Genomic DNA, 22,695 nt, shown 5'->3' with positions numbered 1-22,695 from the left:
CTGTGGCCGGTTCCAAACTTGGGTGACTGTGTGGAGTTTTGCAGATTCTCCCTGTGCCTACATGAATTTCCACCAGGTTCTTCAGTTTCCTCCCAAAGTCCCAAGATGTGCAGGTTAGGTAGACTGGTCTTGCTAACTTGCTTAGTAGTGTTGAGAGGTGTGCAGGTTCGGTGGATTAGGCATGGGAAATGTAGGTCTATAAGTCAGGGTCCGGGGGGAATGCTCTTCAGAGTGACAGTGCAGTTGCAATGAGCCAAATAGCTTCTTTCCACACTATAGGGATTCTATAATTCACAGTGAGAGGATTTGAATACAGGAGCATGGCTCTTTTGCTGAAATTGTACAGGGCCTTGGTGAAACCACAGCTAGAGTATTGTGTGCAGTTTTGGTCTTCTCATCTAGGAAGAATGTTCTGGCTATGGAGAGAGTGCAGCAATGGTTAACCTGACTGATTCCTGGGATGACAGGACTGATATTTAAAGAGAGGCTGGATTGGTTAGGACAATATTCACTGGAGTTTAGAATAGTGAGGGGGATCTCATACAAACCTGTAAAATTCTAACAGGACTAGACAGGGTAAACAGAGGAAGATTGCTCCTGATGACCTGGGAGTCTAGAACCAAGAGTCACAATTTAAGGATATGGAGTGAGGACTGACTTAGGGCTGAGATGATGACAAGTTTCTTCACCCAGAGTGTGGTGAGTCTGTGGAATTCCCAGCTAAAGAAAGTGTTTTAGTGCAGAAGAATGGAATTTTTCAGGATGAGGTTAGATATAGTTCTTAGTTGCAATGGGATCAAAGATTATGGAGAAAAAGCAGAAACAAGGTACTGAGTTAGATGATCAGTCATGATCATGTGGAAAGATGGAGTAGGGTTGAAGAGTCAGTAGGCTTCCTCAGTCTTGGAGTAGTGGTGTAGCCATTTACCTAGAACATAATGTGCATTTGGGCACTTTTTTGCTTTGGCATTTTTATCACTAGGAAAGGCATTGTATTTCCAAGTCCTCTATGAAGGGAATTGCAAGCAGTCGAAAAGCAGCATTGTATTGCCATTAAACTCTGTAATTTCATTTTTCTCTCTCTCTTGCTCTTCCCTTTAATAAATAACCTCTTTTAATTAATAACCTCTTCTAATTAATTATTTCCCTTGTAAGGTGCAGTTCAAAAATGAATGATAAGCCTGAGAACAAAGTTATAAGGCTTTCTAAAGTGTCTATTTTTCAAATGGCAGCTAGAATTTAAAGTTGTAACATGTCATATCTCACAAATTCTTAATGTGATGATTTGGTTGTGGAAAATAGAGTGCAGCACAATCTTGATAGTAAGTCACACTAATTTTCTTTTTTGTGCCCCATAGTTGCCCAATGGTGAAATGTATGATTCACAGAAACATAGAAAAGAGGAGCAGGTGTTGGCCATTTGGCCCTTCTAGCCTGTTCGGCCATTCACTATGATCATGGCTGAACATCCATCTCATTAGCCTATTCCTGCTTTTTCCTCTTTATCCTTTGATCATTTTAGCCCCAATTCAACTCCTTCTTGAAATCAAATAAGATTTTGGCCTCAACTTCTTTCTTCTGCTTTTCACAAGCTTCCCAAACTCTGAGTGAAGAAATTTCTCCTCATCTGAGTCCTAAATGTTTTACCCTGTATCTTTGGACTGTGAGCCCTGTTTCTGGACTCCTGCACCATCGGGAATATCCCTGCATCTACCCTGTAATTCTGTCAGTCCAGTGAGCATTCTATATTTGCAAGCGAGATGGTATGATTTCACACTAACCCACATTAGAGGATGTTTGAGTACATAGCCTACAGCATAGTCAAAGAGAGAAGTTTCAGGGAGTGTTTCACAGGAGGACAGAGAGGTGGAGAGTCAGGTACTTTTAAGATGCAGCCTCAAGTACTTAGAGTCTTGACTTCTGAAGGTATGGACACCCATGATTGAATGATTAACATCAGGGATGTTCAAGAAGACAGAATTAGAGGAACACAGGCATCTTGGAGGCTTTTTTGGCAAGAAGAGATTACAAATATAGATTGGGGCAAGGCTATGTGGAGATTTGAAAGCAAGGAAGATAATTTTAAAACAGAGGCATTGCTTAACTGGAGTCAATGTAGGTCAGCAAGCACAGAAGTGACATATGAATAGGATTTGCTGCGCAGTATGGACTGTAGATATTCATCCAAAATTTGTTGGGTTTGTGGAAATAAACAAAATTGAATGAAATGAAGAGAAATTAGATGAAGCCCGGTGGTGTCCTAATGATTAGAAACATCACTGATTTTGAAATGCTTGTATATTTTCTGAAAGAATATGCATGTTTGTTTGCATTAAGCATAGTAATTCAATAGTCATGGGCTGTCACAGCAAGTCTGGAAAAGCTGAAGTTATTTAAAACATACATGATGAATCAGACGCAATAATGTTGATAGTGTATCAGCGGAATTTTTGATGGTCATAGAATTGTGCCAGGTAAATATTATATAGCTAACTGGTGTTGAGTCTGTGGAACTCATTGCCCGAGTATGCTATGGCTGTGGAGGCCATTTCACAGACTGTCTTTAAGACAGAGAAACCGAGGTTATTGATTGATAAAGGTATCAAGGATTATAGGGAGAAGGCAGTAGAATAGAGTTGAGAAATATATCAGTCATGATTGAATGCTGGAGCAGACCGGCTGGATGAAATGGCCCAATTCTGTTCCTGTATCATATGGTGGAGATGGCATAGAAGTGTTAAACACAAACTAAGTTGAGCAGAAAGTTCATTAAGCGTAAGATATAAGCCTTTTTTCCCCCAAGGAGACACAAGCAAGTCTTAATGTGTTAATTGAACAAACCATTATGGAATACATGACATACTTGTGATGTTTGCCAGTTGTCGTTTGCTGGAGACTGGATAGCGTCAAGATTATATATGCATAGCTTATTTGTGAGAAAAGAGAATAGGACAAAAAAAATCTCTTGCTTCATAGCAAAATTAGCTTGCTCAGAGAATCAGAGGTCATCTGATCAGCCACTAGAAGTTGAGGTGGACCAGGCTGATAACTATTCTGTTCTGATCTTCGGACAGCTCCAAGTAAAAGGGTGCATTTGTGAGTAAGATTTTTTGCAGTATTTTTTGTACTTTAGTGTATTTTGCATTTGTAACAATTTTGGGTATGTTCTGCAAGCTAGTGGATAACAACAAAAAAATGCATCCACCTGCGTCAATCTATTTACAAACTGACAAGATTAAAACAATCGAGTAAGCAAACCGTTCTAATCCAAGAATGGAGATTTGGGACTGAAGTACCAATAAATGCAAAGGTGATTAAAGCAATAATATTGTTCACATTGAAGGAAATCTCTAATTACAAGTTAATATTGGAGGAAATGAGAGTAGAGTGAGGAGAGGGTGAAGTCTGGACCTTTCAGGGTAGAGGTTGATGTCTCCAGGATCACATCCCCAAACCGCTCCCTCCCATCTTCCTGAGCTTTAACGACTGGACGTCAGTGGATCGATCGGCGCAGGCGTGCACTAGGAGGTCTGGCTGCTGCTTCAATGTAAGAAATGGGGATGAATAATTTTTTATTCGCTCAGTGCATCCTGTATTTTCTCGCTTTTCTGTTTGGCTTCATCGCCGTGGTGCCGCTGTCGGAGAACGGCAGTGATTTCCAGGGGAAATGCCTGCTCTTCACCAGCGGGATGTGGCAGAATGAGAACATCACGGTGGAGAAACAGCGCTTCATGGTCGAGGAATGGGGCCCGGAATCCGCCTGTCAGTTCACCACCTTCATCGGACTCTTCAGCCTCCTCCTGTCGGCAGTCCAGGCCTGGAGGCTCCTTTTCTACCTTTGCAAAGGACATGATGAGTAAGTCGCTTTACTTGTGGGCAGTTCCCACGGAATACCATAGTCATTGAAACCCAAATCTTCTGTACCCCAATTCCACCCTCTTCCCATGGAAACCCAAATCCTCTGTACCCCAATTCCACCCTCTTCCCATCGGAACCCAAATCCTCTGTTCCCCAATTCCACCCTCTTCCCGTCGAAACTCAAATCCTTGCTGCCCCAATTCCCCCCTCTTCCCAGCAAAACCCATCTTCTTTATACCCCAGTTCCACCCTATTTCCAATGAAACCCATATCCTTTGTATCCAAATTCCATTCTATTCCCATTGAAATCCATATCTTCTGTACCTCACTCCTACCATATTCCCAATTCCAACCGGTTTCCATTGTACCCCAATTCTACCCTATTCCTATTGAACCTCATACCCACTAAAACCCAAACCCACTGAACTCGATACCCACTGAACCTCAAACTTATTGTATACCCCACATATCCTTTTGGGCCCCAATTCCATTGTGTGCAAGACCTACCTTCTTCCAACTAAACCACAGATCCACTGAATATGATAGCCACTGCACTCCAAACCCATTGACCCATTTACCTATTAAACCTGGTACCCACTCCACCAGTTGCTGACTGTATTCTAAACCCTCACAAAGTAGAATTTAGGATTATGAGGTCAGCTGTGATCTCAATTAATGGTAGAGTAGGCTGAACGGGCAGAATGGCATACTTCTGCTCCTTCTTTTTCTGGTGTGAGCCAGTAAATTACTCACTGTATCCCATGTCCAGTCTACCTTTAACAACTCATCCCTTTTACCAAAGAACTAGATGGCCACAGCACCCCTTACCCACTCTACCCTTTACCAATCAAGCCTGTTCCCTGTTTCACCCCTAATGTAATTAATTTCTTCCAGATGAACCACGTTTCCTTTGAATCTCATAGCCACTCATACCCTTGCCCATTGAATCCCTTAATGTACTGAACCTCCATTCCCTAAAAGCTCTAATGGACTCAGCTCCATATGCACTAAATTCCATAGCTGCTAGATTCTAAAATCCCTGAACACACTACTCACTGTAATCTTTTTACATGTTTACCACAATATGCTTTACCAAATGTATTCCTTACCTACTGTAAACATTACACAAAGAACCTTATCCACTGATCCCCTTGCCACTGTACCTGACTCATTGAGTCCTTACCCAAACAGCTTACCCACTGAAATCTTTCTCACTGTATTGCATTCCCTGTGAATCCGTTATCCACTGAAACCTTTCCCGCTGTATTCCATTTCCACAGACTCCCAGTCCCACAATACTCTTTACCCACAGGACCTTTATCCATAGCCTCTTAATCACTAAACCCTTTGCACTGCACTCCTTATCCACTGAACCTTTTAGCCACAGAACCCCAAAGCCACCTTTATTCAATATCTCAGGTATCCTCTGCTGTGTAAAAATGTTCAAGAAACCATAAGACCATGCGATATAAGAACAGAATTAAGCCATTTAGCCCATTGAGTCTGCTCCACCTTTCAATCATGGCTGATAATGTTTCTCAACCCCTGCTTCTGCCTTTTCTCTGTAACTTTTGATCTTTTTACTAATTGAGAACCTATCTATCTTAACCTGTCTTAAATACACTCAATGACTTGGCCTGAACAGCTTTCTGCAGCAATGAGTTCCACAGATTAATCACCCTCAGGCTAAAGAAATTCCTCCTTAACTCAGTTCTAAAAAAAATTCTTTCACTCTGAGTTGTGCCCTTGGGCCTTAGTTTGTTATACAAGTGGAAACATCTTCTCTTTGTCCACTCTGTCCGGACTTCTCCATATTCTGTGAGTTTCAATCAGATTCCCCCTGCTTTTAACTTTATTGAGAACAGACTTGGAGTCCTCAACCACTCCTCCTATGACCCAAGTCCTTCATGCCCTCGATCATTTTTGTAAATCTCGTCTGGATCTCCTCCAACACCAGCACATCCTTCTTTAGATATGAGGCCCAAAACATTCACAATATTCCAAATGTAGTCCAACCAGAGCCTTAAGTGGTCTCAGCAGTGCATCTCTGTTCTTGTGTTTTGGCCCTCTTGAAATCAATTCTAACATTGTATTTGCTTTCCTAACTGCCAGTTGAACCTGCATGTTTAATCTGAAGAGAATCCTGAACTAGGATTCCTAATTCACTTTATGCATCAGATTTCCGAAGCCTTTCTCCATTTAGAAAATTTTCTGTACGTCTGTTCTTTTCACTAAAGTGCATAACCTCACACTTTGCCACATTGTATGCCATCTGCTCTTCTTTCCCCTCTCTCCAGGCCTGTCTCGTTTTGCAGCCTCCTCACTTCCTCCACAATATCTGTCTCATCACCATCACAGAATATACTTGTGTCATCTACAAACTTAGCAACAATACCCTTAGTTTTATTTTATTCCTTCATGAGATGTGGTTGTCACTGCCATTTACTGCCCATCCTGAATTGCCCAGAGGGCAGTTAAGAGTCTACCACATTGCTGTGGCACTGAAGTTACATGTAGGTCAGACAAGCTAAGGTCAGACAAAGTAAGGATAGCAGTTTCCTTTCCCAAAGGATATTAGTGAACTAGATAGGTTTTTCCTGACAATCGACAATGGTTTCATAGTCATCATTAGACTCTTAATTCCAGATATTTATTGATTTCACATTTCACCATCTACCATGGCATGGACCTCAGAACATTCCCTGGGTTTCTGGATTAATAGTCTAGTGATAATGTCACTGGGCCATCGCCTCCCTAAGTTCCTTTGGCCAAATTGTTCATATATAGCCTGAATAATTGTGGCCCCAGCACTAACCCCTTCTAGAACTCCTCTGGCTGCTATCCTGTAAAAAGACACCTTTATCCTACTCTCTGCCTTCTGCCAATCCTTTATCCATGCCAATACCTTGCCCCTAACACCATGAGGGTCTTAGCTTATGTAGCAGCCTCTTGAGCAGCACCTTTTCAAAGGCCTTCTAAAAATAGTGGCACTTGGATATTTTACATCCATCAAAGAGGACATTCATCCCCACATCCCAGCATCTGCATCCCTGATAGGGCAGCACTCATTCAGTCCTACATGAGTAGTGCCAGTCTTGACGTTTGTGATGTACCACAGTCAAGATTGGAATCCCCAATGTTCTGATTCGGAGGCCAGTGTGCTACTACTAGCCTTGGTCCTTGGACTTTCCTTCATTTATGGGTTAAAGCTATTCCTCATACTGGACAACAACATATTTGTAATCTGTGGTGCAATGTCTGCTAAACATCACAGCGAATTGAAACATGATCTAACTTCCAGTGCAACTTTACTTAAAAATCATGAACTAGCTGAGTAAATGTTTGTGATTTATTTTAGAGTGAAGCTAATCAACGTGAGTTGTCTTACTGTCCTTGTAAATAGAGCTATCATCAGTGCAGAATCCTTAGGATCCATCCTGACAGAATGTTGATCAGCCTTTGCTGTCTTCCTGATGTGCTTTCTTCTCACTCCCTGCTGTCCACCCCACATGTTGGTTGCAGCACTTTCTTTGCAACGTTCCTGAATCTGCTGGTCAGCACTTTCGTGGTCTTCCTTATCTTCGTGGCAAGTACTCTGGTGACTGTTGGCTTCAATATGTGGTGTGATGCGATCACTGAGAACGGAAGAATGCCTAACAGGTATGTGATTTTAGGAAATCCTCTTGTTCTACACTCTGTACTTTCTGGATTCAACCAACAAGGAAAAGTAAGCATAAAAAATAGAGGAGTTCAATATAAAATTTGTTATCACTATTTAACATTAACAATAAATTTATTAATGTTCTTGCCTGCAGAAAATTTAATAAAAGGTATTTCCAGAACAGACTTTATAACATGTAACTGTTGCGTGACCTTGGTTGAACTTCCTAAAATTTTTTTTTCATTTTAACAGTTGTGAAGAATTGCAGGATATAGATCTGGAACTCCATTTGGATAATTCTTCTTTCTACGACCAGTTTGTGATTATCCAGGTAAGCCTTTAGAAATTTAATTTGTAGACTGCAGCATCAAGAGAAAATAGTACTAATGGATAAATTGCAAAATTTGAACCATTATCTTAAACTTTAAACTAAGTAAATATATCAAACAGAATTAAGTTGTAGGATTTGGTATTATTCCATGATACAGTAATGTTACATTCTCAAATTAGTATCCCTGGAATCACCACCCTGAAAGCCAGTGCGAGAATTCATTCACTTGTATCTACCTTAGTCCAGTTTATAAGAAGCTTGGAATATTGACAACTTGCTCTGTGGACAAATGATGCCTTTCACTTCTAGGATAATATGGAAATAGTAGAACATATATCATTAAGGCTACTTTCTTTGTGCATCTGTCATTAACTGAGAGCTAACAGACAGATCCTGGTACATATGGGCCAAGGACCAGATATAATGTTCTGGTCAGCACCAGGTTTTTTATTTAACTTCATATATGGGATGTGGGAATTGGTCAGCATTTATTGGTCAGCAGCTGCCTTCAAGAAGGCGATGGTGCCCTGCGTTCTTGAACCACCTCAGCCCTCTTGGTGAAGGTACGCTGTTGTTGGAGAGGTAGTTTCAGAGTTTTGACTTGGAGTGTCAATCAGCAATCTGAGGATAAAACCAAATTATACTAGCAGCACAAAATGGGCTCCAAGTAAAATAGCAGCCAAGTTGTAACTGTACCAAATTTTGTTTTCGATTGACTTGGAAAAAGTCAACAAGATTTTTAATTTACCACCGAGTAAAATCATAGTGAGACTAGGAAACAAATTTGCAGACAAAATTTTAACAATGTTCTGTGCAGGATGACCAGTTAGCCTTTGATTCATAATAAAATGGCTTGATGGGGTCTACACCAGTCAGTGTTCCATCTGCCATATGTTGAAGCCTTGCATTTAAAATCCTATGACAAAATCAGCAATTGCTAGATACAGTTCAGCAGGCCTGACGTCACTTGTGGAAACAAAGCAGAGTTAATATTTTGAGTAGGTGACCCTTCTTCTGAAATTATAATTTTATATCTGTTTCTGTGAAAGACAACTCATAACTAATTCAGGTGATAGTCAGCTTTAATGGAAGAGGAGGCTCAATATGCCTACTCCTGCTTCTGTCTAGTATGTTTTCTGCTTTACTGAATTGTATTCAAGTTAGTAATGAATCCAGTACCTAATCAACATTTTTAGTTGGAAAGTAAACCTGTTGCATAAAGTTTTTTGAACTTGCAATGGAGATGACAGCTTTCCAGTCTCAGTGTGATTCACATTGTCAATCAGGGGAACAGAGGAGTTCAGGATTGACAGTCAAATTATATGGATAGTATATGACAAATATACAAAAACAGATTTATCAGCAGATGGCAGGTAGTAACTGGCAAAAGCAGCATTTTCCTTGAGGGATAGTTCAGCTTGATTCTGTGGTTTAACTGAGGAAAGTTGCGAATTTGTGATTCGATATTAAGACAATCTGCCTTGACTGCCTTGTCATTTCTTACAAAGGGCTTACAGATATTTACCCATGGCTTATTACCCACGTACATCCTGGTTTTCAGATGCTATCCCTGCACATAGCACTTCCTATTTTCCCATTTGAATGACCAGCTGACTCCAGTCCTGTGCGGCTTTGGTGAGATAGGTGTTTGAATCCTGAAGACTGTAGATTAGACCAAGTAAAAGACGATCTGAACCTGTGGGCCTGTTTGGAAAGCCAGGAGGTGTATGGTATCCGTTTGTCTCCGATCTCAGGATGTTTTTGGGAAAAGTAAGAGGTAAAAGTGAGGTAATGCACTCATCCAGAGAGGTAGAGCAGCTCTGTAGCTGAGATAAGGTGCCGTTTCGCTCTGGACTGTACCCTGAGACCAAACGTAGTAACTTTGTGCAGCCATTTTTAAAGGATGCGATTTGTGGAGCTGAGAATGGCCCCATCTCTGTTCACCAGACGCAAGAATTAAAATCAGAACTGCCAAGGCTAGTTACAACCTTTTTGATTATTTGATCTATTAACATTAACCTGTGGATTGTAAAGACAGGTGAAGAGTTGACCTGAAGGTCACTTCATGCTGGTATCATGTTAAATTTTGAGATGCCTTCAGCATATGATTTATAAACTCATGCACAAGAAGACCAACAAGTGGCCATGACAGTACTTTGCCTGTAGAATATAAGTCGAATACATTTGCACCCAGTAAATTCTACCTCATGTTTTGAGAAATGGTGATTACAGTTAGTGAGGGGCAGTCCTGAGAATAAATTGTGCTTTCTTTGGTGACTGCCTGTGGTATATTGTCAGCCCCTGTCTTTCGCAACCTTACTGCAGTCAACCACATCATCCATCTCCCAATTTCTCTTCTTTTGCTCTAACCAATCCTCACTGAAGTATTTCAAGCAATCTCATTTTTTGTGACCTCTGCTCTTTTTACGTATGGATTTTTCCCGAGGATCTATCCTGAACTCCTGCCTGTTATGTTCTACATTCTGCTTTTTGGCAACATTATCTGTAAGCATAAGATCAGGTTCCATGTGTATGTTTTCTCTACTTCTCATCCTTTACCACTTCTGTATTGCCACACTGCAATTTGTTACTTAGTCCAACTAAATATTTAGTTCACGAAAACAGTTGGCTCGAGTGCCTGCATATAATATGCACTTATGCCATAAATTCATGTTAATACTTGTTCTAAAGATGTGGGTGCCATTGGCCATGTTAATATTTTTCATCTATCCCACTTTGCCATTGAGTAGATGTTGGTGAGCCTCCTTCTTGAACTATGACAGGTTATGGAATCTGGGTACAGCCGCAGTCATATTAGGGAGAGCATTCCAGGGTTTTGGTCTGATGATAATAAATGAATTGAGTTATATTTCCAACTTAGAACGGTGTGTAACCTGGAAGAGAAGCTATAGCTGATGGTGTTCCAGTGCTCCTACTATCATTGTTTTTTCTGAGTGGTAGAAGCTGAGAGCTTAGAAGATGTTGTCAGATCAGCATTAGTGAGTTGTTGCAGTCTATCTTGAATACAGTAGACCCTGAGCCATGTTGGAGGAAGTTTATGTCTGCCATGCAGGATGGTATGCTAGCCAAGTGAACTGTTTTGTCCCGGATGCTGCCAAGCTTCTTGAGAACTGTTAGAGGCATTCTAATCCAGGCAATGGAAAGTATCCCATTGCACTCCTGATTTATACTTTGTAGATGTTGGACGAGTGCTGGAAGTCAGTTATTCACTGCAGAATTTCTTTGCTTTGAAATTACTTATAGTCATGATCAGCTGACTCCCATGATTTTCTGGCTGAGTCCAAGTAGCATAGAGTATTTTGGAAATTTTTTGCCGCCACTCCTGGTGAACTTTCTCTTTGCATCTTACGCAACTCGATGTATTCACTACCTCCCCCATCTCTACAAGTCCCCACCAGTCTGATGCCACCCCACTTCACCACATATTATTCCCGCAAGAGCTCACCATTCAGCAGATATCTACCAAAAGGTAGGTATCGCTTGTATCCGTGTGGCTTTTTAAAGGCTGCTGTGTCAATCTACTTTTATCCCTCACAGGCAGTGCCATGGCACTACAGCCACAAGCCAAGTTGTACTTGGCACATAACTGGCAAAGCTGACACACCCTCGCACATACAACCTCATTCTCACATTCTAGTCACTACTTAATCACCTGGCCACGCTTTACCTGTCCATAGTTACATCCCATCCTAAAACCCTCCAAAGGTCAGTGCCAATCTGCATGCATTGCCCACCATAGCCCCATAGCTCATCATTGTCCAGTTGGAGAGCATCACATGGATGGAAACAATTGGACAAAATGAAACAAGTCTATATTTGCAGAAAACAGAAGCAAACACAGACAAAACCAGTAGACACTGTAGTTTGCCACCAGAATGCAAGCCAGATTTCAGCATCATGGCCAGTGACTATTTTACAGTCCACAATGGTTTGCTACATCCCAGTTATGAGAAGTGAGGATCTATCGGGGCTGGTAGTGTCTGATGCAGCTGAACTGTCATGAGCAATGGCAATCTTTGCCCCACCCTATAATCCTTCTCCTTGAAAGACTGCTCTCATTCTGTCAACTTCTCAGCATCTAACACATTGCCTCATTTCCTGCTCCAGTAGTTCACTGGGATAATGTGGCATACTGTCATGGGACTATACTGGAAGGAGCCCTTCTAGATAGGTCTGAACACCAGATCCATATCTTCAGTGACCAACATGCTACCAGTGGCAGGGCCCAGGACACTCAATGGGAATGACTTAATGGGTTGAGAAAGAGTTTCAGTCTTTCAGATCTCACACCAGTCATCGGTGGCATACCTTGTAGATGAGGACTGAGCGCACTGCATCGTATAGTGAGACATGCTGCACCCCCATAATGTGGGACATGTCTCCATCGTGCATCCACAATCAGGCAGCCTCAGGTGACTATCTGTGTGGAGCTTGCACATTCTCCCTGTGTTTGCATGGTTTTCCTCTGGGTTCACAGGTTTCCTGCCACAGTCTAGAGATCAGGTGGATTGGCTATGCAAAATTGCACATAGGGATATGCAGGCTAGTTGGATTAGCCTTGGGAAATAGAGGGATAGGGTAGGGAGGTGGGATGCTCTTCAGACGGTTGGTGTGGGCTTGATTGGCCAAATGGCTTGCTTCCACACTGTAGGGATTCTAGCACTTTTTAAAAAAAAAATGGGAATTGCTGGCTAATTCAGCATTTAATACCCATTCCTAATTGTGCAGAGGGCATAGAACATAGAACATTACACCACAGTACAGGCCTTTCAGCCCTCGATGTTGTGCCAACCTGTCATACCGATCTGAAGCCCATTACCGATCTGAAGCCCATCAAGCAGTTAAGTGTTAACCACATTTCAGTGGGTCTAGAGTCAAATGTAGGTCAGACTGGGTAAGGATGATTTTCCTTCCCTAAACCACATTAGTGAACCAGGTGGGTTTTTACAACAATTGACAGTATTTACATGGTTGCTGTTAAGCCAGACTTTTATTGATTTCAAACCATTGCCACAGTGGGGTTCTTTATCAAAAGTATTAAATGAACCCATACTGTGTGACTGCTTAATCCTCAATGTGATCCATAATACATTATTTGCAGAGAAGGCCATCTGAAAAATAGGATGGCAGCTGACGGTAAAGTCATTAGTTGGCTTGCTTTTCCATGGAAGAATTCATGACAATGACAACCATTGCATAGTCAAAAGTAATAAATTCCTGCTTATAGTAATTTATACAGATGGTCAGTCACTTTTTAATTAAGGCAAAAACTGTACATTTTAAAGTCACTTTTCTAAACTGTTATGAATATTAAGTTGATTTAGAATGTAAAAACAGACTATAAATTATAAAATCACTGACATATTAGACAGCTGGATGGACAGAAGGACTTGGGCTGGAAAACAGTGTACCAGCCACTGCATGTTTCTTAACTAATGGCTAATTCATAGTGAGCAACTATTTAACTGAATAGCCAGGTGGCTGATAATAATATGAGCTATTGCCACTAAACTACCATCATTTAGATTTTATGTTCAAAGTGGGTAATGCAGTAAAATCAGACAGATGCTTAGGTTCAACTTTCCTTTTACAAGGAAAGGCATTACAGATGATCTGAGTCAAGGTCATACGTTGCTTATTTCTTCACAAACCTCAAATGCTTACAATAAGTTTAAGCATTGCTTTATATACATTCTTCCATATTTACCAGTGAGGGGAAATAAATAATGAAGGAAGGCGATTAAAAATATGTCAGTAGCAAACTGTCCTGCCAATTTCTTTATAAAAATCCTAATATCAGAGGTTGAAATTTACTTTGGAATCTCAACCAAATCTGCAGGCAGGTCCCAAGCCCACACTAGCAAACAGTGGAACCTGCTCAGAGATTTTAATGTAGGAACCTTACATTTGGCTGCCTGCATGCTCGCTGCAGAAGACAGTAGCATCGTGGAATCCCTACAGGGCTCATTGAGTTTGCACCGACTGTATGAAGAGCATTCTAGAACTCCATCCTTTCCCTGTAACCCTGCATTTACCATGGTCAATCCACCTAACCTGCACATCTTTAGACTGAATAGGTGAGCTTCTGATGTTGCTGGCCCAATTGAAATGGAAGCCCCTCAGATTGGTATGTAACATTGAAAAGGTTAAGGGACTAGGGCAGAAGGCTATATGGACAGAGGAAAACTCTCTCTGGAGATTATTGGGACTGGGAGTTTTCCATTTACAGCCATGACAGAAATGTATGTCTTATGTATGTTTATAAAAAAAAAGCAATGTGATTATATTTGAATAAAAAGCTTTTGATAATCTGCATAAACCTTTCTGTTGTGTGAATACAATCAATCAATATGGATAAGTACCAGAATAGGATTGGTTTGAAGGGCCAGGAGCAGGCAGGCGGGACTAGTTTAGTTTGGGATTATGTTTGGCGTGGACTGGTTCGTATGAAGAGTCTGTTTCTGTGCTGTATGACTGCATGATTCTATAACTCTACCAGGGCTTTTCCCTCAAAAAGTGCAGCAAAAACCCTGTTTACGCACAGAAACTGTGCTGCTCCTGAGGTGAAGTAACACTGCAGGAATAGCTTCAAAGGATTTCTTATCAGACTAAGTTATTAAATTTTGCCTGGGTTTAATTTTGACTTTGTGATTGTGTCAAGTCGGTCAGATCAGAACACCTAATGTAAACTGAACCCAATTTTCAGCTGTTGCCGCGTTTTATGCTACCACGCAGAATCAGAATTAAGACATTTCTGAACAAATTTTCTCTGTAAAAATGACAACTGGAGCATGTAGTCAGACATCTCTGATATACAAATCAAATATTGAGACATTATCCATCGAATTCTCAGCCAGATTATTTATATAATGACAGAAATGTATGTCTTTAGCATGTATGTTTATAAAAAGCAATGTGATTATATATGAATAAAAAGCTTTTGATAATCTGCAGAAATTTTTCTGTTGTACGAATACAATCAATTTGCTCAAAAATTATGCAGAAACAGAAATTGTTGGAGGATCTCAACAAATCTGGGGCATCTGTGGAGAGTAAATGGAGCTAACGTTTCGAGTTCTGCTTTCTCTTCACCGATGTTGCCAGACCTGCTGAAGTCCTCCAGCACTTTCTGTTTTTGTTCCAGATTTCCAGCATCCATAAAACTGCATTTTATTCAAAATGACTTTTTGGATTAAGTTAGGATAATATCGATCAAATTCTCCCCTGCTATAACATTAACCACATCCTTTCTGAATTGTAGAGCTTAAGTTATGATGAAATAAACATTTTGTAGATTATATTCAAAAGTGAAAAGAATGACATGTGTAAGTTAATAATTATAAAACTTTGTCTAATATCTGGGAATTTCACCTGCAGTTTGGCCTATGGGCCGGATGGGTTGCTTGGATGGCAATTACCATTCTGGCGTTTCTGAAGGTGTATGACAACTATAGGCAGAAGGAGCTCCTCGATAGCCTGGTCCACGAGAAGGAGTTGCTTCTAGCAAGATCATCCAAGAGAATATTAGATCAAGTTGAGAAAAATGCATTGATTTAAATCCAATTTCATTGCATCTTGTAGAAGGATGACTCTGCCTGAGATAAATCAATGCTGCATGTTCTTGTCAAGAAGAAAAAAAACTGTAAAACAGGATAGTCTTCATCGTAATGATAACGTCTATAAATAATAACTATGTCTTACTATAGATACTGTTGTTCTTTCAGTGCCTACTAAACATTAGTCTTTAAAATGTAGTAATTTTGTAAGATGTTACTGCGCAAAAGGTAATGACTGCCGTAGTGCTAAGTTAAAATTGAAACTTCTGCTCATACATCAAAACCTTAAACTTATTGATAAGAACAAAACTATCCTGTTTTGCAGTAGCAATCTAAACATCATATAAGAAATTTCATGTGCTAAAGATAAACATGGTAATATATTAAAATAATGAAGGAACAAAAAAATTACAGCCAGTTGTATTCCACATGGTTCAGCATACTCCCACTGCTACAAAATATTGTACTGTAAGCATATGAACGAGTTGATAACTGATGCCCGCTTTCATAGCAGGTGGTAATGAATTTCATGTTCACCATGTCAATATTGTTTGGAGCCAAACTCTGTGAAACCTGAATATTCTTTCTATTGACAATGCATTGCTTTCATACTTGAAAATCTCATCCGCAATGTTTAGAAAATGATAATGATGGTTCCTTAGGAGCAGCTGCTATCTTACACCTCTGAATGTTCTACCTTAAATCAGTTGCTTCTCTTCAGCTAATAAAATGAACAACAGCAATTGGAAGCTTAGTGGTATAAAGTGACAGACTTTATTGTGCCATATGTTGCTCGTAAAAAGAAAGATCCTTGTCACTAATGTCAATTCTTTAACCTTGATTACAGTGTCCTTTGCTGAAAACTGTGTAAAATTAAATTCATTCATATGCTTGTTTACATCTGTGCTGTTTCTTCCCCTTGTGGGAACAAATGCGCACTTTGATTTCTGCTGCTATTTAATAACTGTTTTTAACTGTCAGTCAGGATATAGTAGGCCACAGTGCCTTTATGCTTCCCCTGTGCCTACAAAGCTTGGGAAAAATGACACATCTGCCAAATGGGAACCACAAGGGTAAACATGCGAACTGTGACACGATTGCTTGGCAAATTGATGAGCTGTACCACCATACAATTTTATTAGAACTTTATGTTTGTTATCAGCTCATCCTAAAAACAAACTCTGAAAATCCTGGGTTGTACTTTTCATGACCAAAATGTAAATTCCAGCAACACCTTTCATTTATGTAGTGCCTTTAATATAATAAAATGACCCATGGTAGTTTACAAAATTTGATACTGAGGAACTGAATGTGACGTTCAGGCAATTAGTCAAAGGTGGATTTTAAGGAGTATCTTAAAGATGAAAAGGAAGATTATGGAATGCAGTACCACAATTAAGATCAAAACAGAGGTGAAGGGGTTAAAATGTTGTGATCGTTCTTTGAATCATACATGGTAGTTACTGTTGTCTGTGTTTCCTGGTTACCTGACTTTGTTTATCCTGTTTCTGCAATGGAGGTCTGAATACATGGAAATTATCCTACTGCCATTCGTACAGATGTAGACATACCCATGTTTATTACTTTGCTTCTGCTTCTTTGCCTGAAAAGTCCTTTGTGCTCAAAAATCACACACTGCAGCAAACTCTACATTTTTCTAACTCCACTTGCCTCCTGTAAATAAATGCCTGAAAGTTGTTCATCAGTATCTTGACAGTTGCACTTACTGATCAGTGCACTATCTGTCATTGCTATTCCAGTATGTTCCCAAGTGAATTAGAAACACCACCCACCCCCCCCCAATCCATGCTGTCCCTTATGCTGTGGAGTTTCCTTTCTCAAGTTCTACACTCTTCACTTCCCCACCTATCTCTTAAAGTGGTGAGTTGAAGGATTTAACTAAATTGTCAGTCACCGTTTCTGAGTGATGATGTTTGATTACAATTGTGTAAAGTGTTTTGGGGAATTTTTTAAAATTAAAGGTGCTATATGACTGCAATAACTTTTTCTCAAATGCAAATTTCACTACCTTGCACTTACATTGTGCATTTAACATAGTTCTAATGCATTGCAAAATCTAATGCAAACAAAATTAGACTTCTATCCAGCAAGCCAAGTGGCATCAGAGGACCAAGAAGCCTGACCTTTCAGACCTAGACCCTTCAGTTTCGGCCCAAAACGTCAGCCTTCCTGCTCCTCTGATGCTGCTTGGCCTGCTGTGTTCATCCAGCTCTACACCTTGTTATCTCAAATTCTCCAGCATCTGCAGTTCCTGCTACCTCTTAGACAACTATCCACATTTGTTATATAATTGCACAGATCTCAGAAAGGCATATATCTTCAAGGACAGCTAGATTATATCACTATGTGTAATGCTGAGTATGAGGTCTGTGTACGGTACTGTCAGCCAGTCTGTTAGTAATCAGCAGACATCCAGCCAGCTCATCAGCTATGTGAGCAATATGGAACAGGACCAGATAAGGATCTGAGCAATGTGCCCTTTCGCACAATGCGTGGCAGAATATGACAGGCCCATCTTGACATGGAGAGCAACTCATGCCTTTTCTTTAGCTCTGTTCAAGTGGCATGACAAGATTCTTGAGGCGACACAGCAGTGGGGTGCCAATTGACAGTGATTATTGCTTGTTAGGTAACTTGTTAACAGCCCAACTTACCTTATTAACATTCAGTCTCCCATCTCACCAAACACAACTCACGTAACAATGTCAGGAAAACCTGGCAAGAAAACCACAGTGTGTACCTGGGAATTTCAGTTTGCCGTTGTTCAAAGTAACATCTATATTACCTACGATCAGCTCAGGGCATGACCAACAGCATCAACCTCCGTGGACAATGGCATTTGATATCTGCCAGTCTCTCAAGACCATTGAAACTCCTCTTGATGTACCGTTAGTGTGCTATGGAAAGGCAGGACACAACAGCAACTAACATTGAAAGGCTGCAGCAGGGACACTTTGCATTCAGGCAACCCAGCTCGCGGACTGCATCGAGCAGAATTTTACAGCAGCTTGCTTGCACCTTTCAAACTGTACACTTCGCACCGACCAACTTACTCACAGCATTCCTGTCTTACCTTGCCATATCAATTAGTACAGTCACAAAATCACACAGCTTGCCTTGCTGCTAAGGAGTCCTCAGTCTACAATGTGTAAATTACGTGGAGTAGCACCGTGCTACATCAATCTCACACTTGCGACAGTGCCACTAGCTAATGTGGCAAGCACATTGCGTTTGCAGAGAGTAAGCAGCCAGGTATCCAACTCTCAAGTAGAAGTCATTAATGAAGCCTATGATGATACCTGTCAGTCAGGGGGTCCTGGCACAGAAAGTGCCAGCATTTGCCATGGTCAGGCATCCAGTCAGGTTCATGCCTATTCAATCCCGGGAGCAGCGAATGATCAGCTCTTTAGATCCAAGCGACTAGTCTGGTATGGAGGGCTAATGCAATGGAGGAGATGTACAGGCAACAGTCAGAGATTTGTGCATATTTTGCACAGGGCTATCCAAATCATGTTGGTCAAAAGTATGGACCATGGTCAGTCTGTTGTGTTCATCCACAGAAACGAAGGCAGGGAGGGACACAAGTGCAGCCATTGTCATGGGACTGAGTTTCAGGAGGATCCTCTCCAACCACTGGGATATTCAGGTATTGGGGAATGTGTTGTACATTTTTAAGGTCTCAGCGAAAATTTGTAGTTCTGTTTGTGGCTGCACTTGTTTGTTGGCTCCCTGATCTTGACACTTGCATTATATTGTAGATACTGTGTGGTGTACAGACATTTCATTACCGTTCTAGGCAACATCATCAATGTGACCTCTAAGCGAGGCATTGGTGTTCTATTTCCTTCTGGATTTATATGATCCTGTGGTGTGATGGTCTTGTCGCTTCCACTTCTGTTGTTTTAACAGTGGTCTCCATAGGGGGTCTATATCTATGTGTTTGTTAATGGAGTCCCGTGTTGACATCCAGGCTTCCAGAAATTCCCTTGCATGTCTGGTGTTTGCTTGTCTTAGTATGGTTATTTTGGGCCAGTCAAACTGATGGCCCTCATTGTCTGTGTGTATTGAGACAAGTGAATATTTGTGCTCCTGAGATGCTGCTGGGTCTGCTGTGTTCATCCAGCCTCACATTTTATTATCTTGGAATCTCCAGCATCTGCAGTTCCCATTATCTCTGAATATTGGTCATGTCTCTTTACTGCCCGCTGGTGTTTGTGTATCCTGGTCATCAGTTTCCTCCCTGTTTGCCCAATGCACTTGCCTTGCACTCGCTGTTTATTGCACTCGCTTTGGCTTTGTTTACTGGCTGTATAGGGTCTATACTCTTTGATGACATTGGGCGCAGTGTTGCAATCACGATCTTATGCGATATTAGGAGTATGGTAGTCATTTTTGATGTGGGGTAGCGTTGCTAGTGTCTTCTGTTGTACTGTGTCCTCTGACTTGTCTGTTTTGTAGGCATCTGCGGAGGAAACTTCTTGGGTGTCCATTTTCAGTGAAAGCAATGTGTAGCAGTTTCTCTTCTATTCTCCAGAGTTCTGGGGTGTTGCAGTTTGATGTGGCTCATTGAGATAGTGTCTTAATGAAGCTCTGTTTGTGCATGGTGGGATGGTTGCTATTGAAGTTAAGGATTTGGTTCATGTGTGTGGCCTTCCTGTATACTGGGGTCCGGAATTCACCGTTAGGCGGTCTCTCGACCGTTATGTCTAAGAACGGCAGCTGTTTGTTATTTTCTTCCTCACCAGTGAAATTTATGTTATAGTTGTATTAATCTGGAAGGAAGCAGAACACCAATGCTTCGATTAGAGGTTGCACTGTTGAAGTTGCCTTGAAGGGTAACCACAGTACAACTGGCTCGGTGAGCTAACAAACAACTGAATGTGTAGTACAACTGTGAGTGGTAGAGCGGAGCAGTAGGATTTTGCAAGAAGTATTCCCTGGTGATCTAGTGTTTAGGATTTGGCGCTTTTGTGTCCACGGTCCAGATTCTATCCGCAGTCAAGGAATAGAAGTTCTGTTGTATTAATTTAGGTGGTAGTGGAGTTAGATACATTAGGGACATTCAAGCAACTCTTGGATAGGCACATGGTTGACAGTAAAATGTAGGGTATGCAGGGTAGTTTGATCTGAGAGTAGGATAATAGGTTGGCACAACATCATGGGCTGAATGGCCTGTACTGTGCTGTACTATTCTATAAATGGGTATATGGTAAAACGTGGCTGGGAAGGCCATAATGACAGGGGGTGGGGGAGTCCACGGCAGGAGGAACCTGGCAGGAGGAGCAGGGCACCGAATGACCAGACCAGGTATGGTCACCTCATGTGCCAGGGTCTGGATGGGAAATATAGGCTGGTGTAGGCTTGTATGTAGATAGGTTGACTGGGGACTTGGTGAGCTGTAGGGCCAATGGAATGGGCTACTAGGAAACAGTGGTGGTTATCTGGGGGGGTCACTGACATGTTCAGGTTAAGGCAGAACCCTGTGGAAGGCAAGGACTCACTGCCACCTTTCATCATGCTGGAAAAATGCAGTCTGGGGAGGAAAATGGCTGTGAGCGTACTCTGAGTAGGTGGGGTAAGTGGTTCAACCTGTGAGGGAGCGTGCTGCAGCAAACAATGACCATTGAATTTTTAATAGAGTAAAACATTGTTCACAAGCCCAGGCAATGTACTGCATGCATGCATAGGAGATAGGTGCAGTGGCAGAAACTGACTGTAAGGTGGCAGAGAGAAACGTATGATACTAACTCTAGCAGATCAGAGAAAATCATTAATCTTCCTGTGGTACGCCTGGTCATTCCTCTGCTAGAGCCTGGTTCTGTGGCCTCCTGTGAGATAAAGACACTTTTCTTTGGGATTATTTCATCCAGGGATGGCACAGTGGTGTAGTGCTTAGCACTGCTGCCTCAGCGCCTGGGACCCATGTTCAATCCCAACCTCAGCTGATTGTCTTGTGTGGAGTTTGCACATTCTCCCTGTGTCTGCGTGCGTTTCCTCCAGGTGCTCTGATTTCCTCTCATAGTCCAAAGATGTGCAGGTTGGGCGGATTGGCCATATTAAACAAAAATTGCCCTGCAGTTTCTAGGGGTGTGCAGGTTAGCTGGGCTATCCATGGCTTATAAACCCTATGCAGGGTAATGGGAATGGGGTGGGTCTGTGTGAGATTGTCTTCAGAGGTCAGTGCAGGCTTAATGGGCTAAATGGCCTCTTTCTGCACTGTAGGGATTCTATGAATCCACCAAAACCTCGGTAGAGGGCTGCTGCCCGAGAATTGCGGTGCTACCTTCCTCTTCTCTGCCATGTTCTGACTCTGCCTGTAGCTTTGGAACGGTGGTGCTTGTCCAGGAACAAAGCAACCTTTTAAAGATGGTGTGGAAACAAGGAATACTGATCTCCCACTGGTTATCTGGTAAGTGGTGAGTTGTTGTGCGAAAGACACATGGTAATATGGGGCTGGAATCAAATGTGACAGAGGCCATGTGCATGGTAGGTAATAAATGAGGTGAATTTAGTGAGATTCAGTGAGAAATCTTGCAGTGAGAGGCCTCAGGATGAGTAACTACCCAAAAAACAGCTCAGATTTAGCCAAAAAAAGCCATAAGATTCAGCCCATCGTAGTAATAGAAGTAATCATCACACCCAGAGTGCACATGTAAATCTTATATGTTATATTAGTGTATATAGTTAGTTGTTTACAATAAACTTTCAGATATCTGGCTGAATATAAACCTGACTCTCTGTGATATACATTACACAGGTTAACAAATAGAAAACCGTAATCATATAAACAGTCAACAGACATTGAGAGCAAACAGGCATTAAAAGCTAGTTGCTGCAAATTGGTACTGAAGGCTCAAAGGAGATAACAGAAGACAATAGACAATAGAAGAGGCAGTTATGAGAAGTTCTTTTCCCAACAACTCATCATAGTCTGAGTTCAGGCTAAAGTTCATATTTAGCAGCCAAGACTGAATGCTACAAGTATAGTGAAGCTACAAATATTTGTGCGTATTCTTTCTGAAAAAGAGGTCACAGCTGATCTGGTTTAGAAAACAGCAGTTTTAAAGATGCTGATGGAAAACTCCAATATACAAACATATTCCTAAAGCAAAATACAGATATGATCACAGAGAAATCATTTTTCTATATCAAAAAGGCCTTACCTGTGTTTAGGCATTAGTCAAATTCACCCACTTGCTTGTCATAAACAGCATTAAAATAAGAAAAGCACATGATGTCTCTACTCT

At 41.3% G+C, this 22,695-nt stretch overlaps 1 protein-coding gene across 1 annotated transcript; it reads left to right on the top strand.

Annotated features, from left to right (window-relative positions):
• Positions 1-3,189: 3,189 nt before the first annotated feature.
• On the top strand, positions 3,190-16,325 carry LOC125455648 (transmembrane protein 179-like). Its single transcript, XM_048537919.1, has 4 exons — positions 3,190-3,856; positions 7,381-7,518; positions 7,772-7,850; positions 15,249-16,325. The coding sequence occupies exons 1-4, from the start codon at positions 3,555-3,557 to the stop codon at positions 15,426-15,428; spliced, it is 699 nt and encodes a 232-aa protein (XP_048393876.1). The 5' UTR covers positions 3,190-3,554; the 3' UTR covers positions 15,429-16,325.
• Positions 16,326-22,695: the final 6,370 nt, after the last annotated feature.

This window comes from Stegostoma tigrinum, chromosome 10 (genome assembly GCF_030684315.1).
Source record: "Stegostoma tigrinum isolate sSteTig4 chromosome 10, sSteTig4.hap1, whole genome shotgun sequence".
Lineage (NCBI taxonomy): Eukaryota > Metazoa > Chordata > Chondrichthyes > Orectolobiformes > Stegostomatidae > Stegostoma > Stegostoma tigrinum.
The sequence above is the reverse complement of the archived record's forward strand: the minus strand, read 5'-3'. Positions and strand labels throughout refer to the sequence as shown.